The sequence below is a fragment of the Pan paniscus genome, chromosome 7 (genome assembly GCF_029289425.2).
Source record: "Pan paniscus chromosome 7, NHGRI_mPanPan1-v2.0_pri, whole genome shotgun sequence".
Classification (NCBI taxonomy): domain Eukaryota; kingdom Metazoa; phylum Chordata; class Mammalia; order Primates; family Hominidae; genus Pan; species Pan paniscus.
In genome coordinates this window covers 30,406,351-30,411,156 of record NC_073256.2, presented here as the reverse complement: position 1 = coordinate 30,411,156, position 4,806 = coordinate 30,406,351, and the positions used below count along the sequence as shown (strand labels likewise).

The window sequence follows — 4,806 nt, the reverse complement described above, 5'->3', positions numbered from 1 at the left end:
AACTTCTCTCTATGAATTTGTGTTTGGAAGTTGCCTAATGAAATGGCCAGAGTAGCGATTCAAGTTGTCACAGGAAGCATCCCTTATCCCTGACTTCAAACAGACCTGCCAAAGGGTGGCACAAGCCATGCCCTGTGTCTTCGATCATTCTGTCCGTCAAGGGAGATAGAATCACCGTGTCTTCTACCGGAGTGAATCGTGAGAGACCTAAGTCCAGTCTCCAGAATCAGTTGCTTGTTTGGGGTTGAAAGCTCAACTCCCCATACCTAGGCCACGGGCCCTGTGGCAGGTGCGGTTTACTCTTGGACTAGGTAGTCATGGCAGAGGAACACACAGTATCCGAGGATGCACACAGCAAATTGTGTTCTACAGATTTGACCGACTGGTGGTGAGGTCTCCTCATGACCACACCGGCAGGGAGTTAGCAGGTGGCTTCCTGTGGGTGTGTGAATATCCAATGTGCTTAACCATCGACATGTGTGTGTTTGTTTGTGTTTCAGGTGACCCAACAGTCAACCCCTGAAAAAGGCGGTCACAAAACCCCCAGGCGACGAAGATGATGGCACGTCAGGACCCCAAATCTTGGGCCAAGAGACTGGTGAGAGCCCAGACCCTCCAGAAGCAGCGGAGGGCCCCAGTTGGGCCAAGGGCTCCCCCGCCCGATGAAGAAGATCCCAGGGTAAGTCTAGCCCTGGATCTCTTGGGTATCGGGGTGGGGGTGGGGACGGGGGGAGGGGGTGTCACACGGTCCTCAGAGACTGGGTTGGATTCCAAAGAGCTCTGTCACCACCACCCAGGTTGCTTTTCCCATCCAAGGTGGGCGTGGCTTGGGACCTTCTCCCCGGCCCGATAGGTCCCTTGAGAGACTCTTGGGGGCAACCTCCCTTTCTACTTAGAGTCCTGTGTAGCCACGTTTGGCTGTGTTGTTGACTTCGGGTTCACCGTCGTGCCCCTTGGAACCTTGAGTCCTTCCTTTCAGAGTTCCTCCGTCACGTGGGCTTTGGGAGGGAACATCGTATCCGAACTCTCCCAGCACTTAACGGCCCCCATGCCGGTGTCCCCTCTTTGGAATCCTTATTCAGCTCTGAATTCACAATCCGTCCCAATGTGGACGTGGGATCGCTGCCTGTGGCTTCAGCTCACTCACCGACATCACTTCCTTTCCACCCACAGCTCAAGTGCAAGAACTGCGGGGCCTTTGGCCACACGGCCAGAAGTACCAGGTGCCCCATGAAGTGCTGGAAGGCAGCCCTGGTTCCAGCGACCTTGGGGGAAAAGGAAGGGAAGGAAAACCTGAAACCATGGAAGCCCCAGGTTGAAGCCAACCCGGGGCCCTTGAACAAGGATAAGGGAGAGAAGGAAGAGAGACCAAGGTGAGCAGTGGGAGGGGTTTTCACCACTCTTAGGGTACTGCCTCCTAAGGACATGGTGTCTCTGCACCTGCACACCGTGTGCCTTTCCGTCTCCGGGCCAGGGAAGGAACGCTGCAGAGAAATAGGCCGGAGCTCCGTGTCCTCCGGGGTTCCACACCCAGGAGCTCCTTTGGCTCTGGGAGATTCAGGGATGGGGAGAGGCGGGGGCGCTTCGTGCACGTTCCCCACGACAGGGGGAAAAGCGATGGAATCCAAATCACAGTCCTTAGTTGGGAAGCCTAGAGGGCCACCTGGGGGACGGGAAGGTTGGCACGTGAGGGAAGGTGCAGAGGCGGAAAGGGCACCAGATGTCCATTTCTGTATCACAAAACACGGAACGGGGCTGGGCCCCACACAGGGTTCTCCCTGTCTCCTGGGGAAAACCAGGGGGCACGGCCTGACCTTTTTCTGTTCTGCAGGCAACAAGACCCGCAGAGGAAGGCTCTCCTCCACATATTTTCTGGGAAACCTCCAGAGAAGCCGCTGCCGAATCGAAATGGATCCACGGAATCTTCTGATTATCTGAGGGTGAGTGTCACCCCGGGCCCCTGGTCCTTTTCTCCTCTAGGTCACCCTGGTTGATTTCCTTTCAGCTTCCCGTCTGCGGGAGGAAATCGGGGAACCCCTCTTTCTTGCCTTCTTGGGGTCAGGGACTCCACGATCCTTCCAGGTCAATTTGATTCCAGGCCAAGGCATCTGAAGATGCCGTATTTCCTGTTGCTTTCTTTCTGTCCAATTATGGCAAGCCTGCCAACAACATGTTCCTAGCGGCATGAGGAAATTAGTCCCTCAGAGGCCCCAAACGTGGAGAAGGTCAAACCCAGGAACATGCATGTGTTCAGAGAAGACGTCCTGAGTACCCTCGAGCCACCAACCTGCCTTCGGAAGGGCATCAGTCCGTTCCACTTCATGGAAGGCTGAGTGGAGGCGCTTTGATCCAGTTAATGCCCAAGACGCGATCTTTTGAACAATGGTGTGCTTAGATCAGCTACACATAGCTCGAGAGCGCATCTTTCATGTGTCTTGTCCTGATCAGCACTCAGGTGGAGGGTCTGTCCCTACTTCCAAGGACCGCCTGTCGATACTGTACTAAGAATTTCATGGCGTGTGCACCTTGTCTTTGGATGTGCTTGATTTTCACGTTGGCTCCATGCGGAGGAACTTCTAACCTGTGTTGTTTCCTCTCTTTCAGGTTGCAAGCGGGCCAATGCCGGTCCACACAACCAGTAAGAGGCCGCGCCTGGGCCCTGTCCTCGCTGATCGCTCAGCTACCGAAACGTCTGACAGGGGCTCCGTCCTGGCTTCGCCGTCTCCCCTCAGAAAAGCCAGTCTGAGCTCCTCCTCAAGTCTTGGACCAAAGGAAAGACAGACAGGGGCTGCGGCCGACATCCCTCAGCCTGCAGTCAGGCAGCAGGGCCCCGAGCCTCTCCTCGTGGTGAAGCCGACACACAGCAGCCCTGAGGGTGGCTGCCGAGAAGTTCCCCAGGCTGCCTCCAAAACCCACGGCCTGCTCCAGGCCATCAGACCCCAGGCACAGGACAAACGTCCTGCGGTGCCCTCACAGCCCTGCCCGCCAGCCGCCACACACAGCTTGGGCCTAGGCTCCAATCTCAGCTTCGGGCCAGGAGCCAAGAGACCTGCCCAGGCTCGGATTCAGGCTTGCCTGAACTTCCCCAAGAAACCGAGACTGGGTCCCTTCCAGATCCCCGAAAGCGCCATCCAGGGAGGTGAGCTGGGGGCCCCGGAGAATCTCCAACCTCCGCCAGCCGCAACCGAACTTGGACCAAGTACGTCGCCCCAGATGGGCAGGAGGACACCCGCCCAGGTGCCCAGCGTCGACCGGCAGCCTCCGCACAGCAGACCTTGCCTGCCTACTGCCCAGGCCTGCACCATGTCCCATCACCCAGCGGCCAGCCATGATGGGGCCCAGCCTCTCAGAGTGCTCTTCCGGAGACTGGAAAACGGACGCTGGAGCTCCAGCCTCCTGGCGGCCCCCTCATTTCACTCTCCTGAGAAGCCGGGAGCCTTCCTCGCTCAGAGCCCTCATGTGTCAGAGAAGTCTGAGGGTCCCCGTGTTCGTGTCCCACCGAGCGTCCTCTATGAGGACCTTCAGGTTTCCTCCTCCTCAGAGGACAGCGATTCTGACCTGGAGTGAGACTGCAGGTGGCAGGGGCTCCTTGGCCTCCAGCTCCCGTGACTTGGAGGGGACTGTGGGACTGAGGAGTGCAGAGCAGAGAGCAGACTCTGTGCGGTGACTCCGAAGCTCCCCGGCTGTGGCGCTTCTGTGGATGTGGGAGCCCAGGCCAGGCAGGGAGCAGATGTAGGGACTCTGCCTCATTGAATTCTGGTGAGGGACGTTGTAGTTCGCGTGGTTCTCCGGAAACGCGCCAGGAAAAGCTTCCGTGCCAGAGATTCGTTGCCTCAGAAACTGCGTGACGCGCAGGAGTCAGACGTCCGCTGGGACGTCAATAGGAAACTGGGGAATTACTGTGTATTTGGTCTCTAGATGACTGAATAAGGGAAAAGTTAGGGAACCCTGAGAGGTGCAGACCTTCCGCTGTGCTCCGCCCTGAGAGCAGTGTTTCGGACGCTGGGAAGCGTGCTGTGCAGAGCGCTCTCGGGGTCTTTCCTCAGCCTCGAAAACTGGGCTGTGGAATGCCTTTGTACATGTGTGTGTTTAATTGGTTTTGAAGTGAATAAAATTCTCAAAAAGATGACATATTGTCTTTTGACTCTCATTCCGTGTTTGTGTTTAACTGATTTTCCGAGTGAAGGGGTGGCCTGCCCCTTCACACCAGTGGCTGTTTCTAGTCGGGTGGGATGAGAGACGGAGAGAAGAAATAAGACAAAGAGACAAAGTATAGGGAGACAACAGTGGGTCCAGGGGACCGGCACTCAGCACACCAAGGACCTGCACCGGCACCGGCCTCTGAGTTCCCTCAGATTTTATTGATTATGATTTCCATTATTTCAGCAAAAAGGAATGTAGTAGGAGAGCAGGGTGATAATAAGGAGAAGGTCAACAACAAAAACAAACAAACAAACAAACAAACAAAAAACACACACGTGAGCCAAAGAATCTATATCATTACTAAGTTCAAGGGAAGGTACTATGCCTGGATGTGCACGTAGGCCAGATTTATGTTTCTCTCCACCCAAACATCTCAGCGGAGTAAAGAATAACAAGGCAGCATTACTGCCAACACGTCTCGCCTCCCGCCACAGGGCAGCTTTTCTCCGAGCTCAGAGTTGAACAAACGTACGATCCGGCTTTACACCGAGACATTCAGTTCCCAGGGGCAAGCAGGAGACAGTGGCCTTCCTGCATCTCAACTGCAAGAGGCTTTCCTCTTTGACTAATCCACCTCAGCACAGACCCATTACGGGTGTCAGG

At 55.8% G+C, this 4,806-nt stretch overlaps 1 protein-coding gene across 1 annotated transcript; it reads left to right on the top strand.

The window, feature by feature from the left end:
- Window positions 1-556: 556 nt before the first annotated feature.
- On the top strand, window positions 557-3,567 carry LOC134730869 (protein FAM90A15-like). The gene is made up of 4 exons (XM_063606550.1): window positions 557-679; window positions 1,174-1,373; window positions 1,832-1,940; window positions 2,605-3,567. The coding sequence occupies exons 1-4, from the start codon at window positions 557-559 to the stop codon at window positions 3,565-3,567; spliced, it is 1,395 nt and encodes a 464-aa protein (XP_063462620.1).
- Window positions 3,568-4,806: the final 1,239 nt, after the last annotated feature.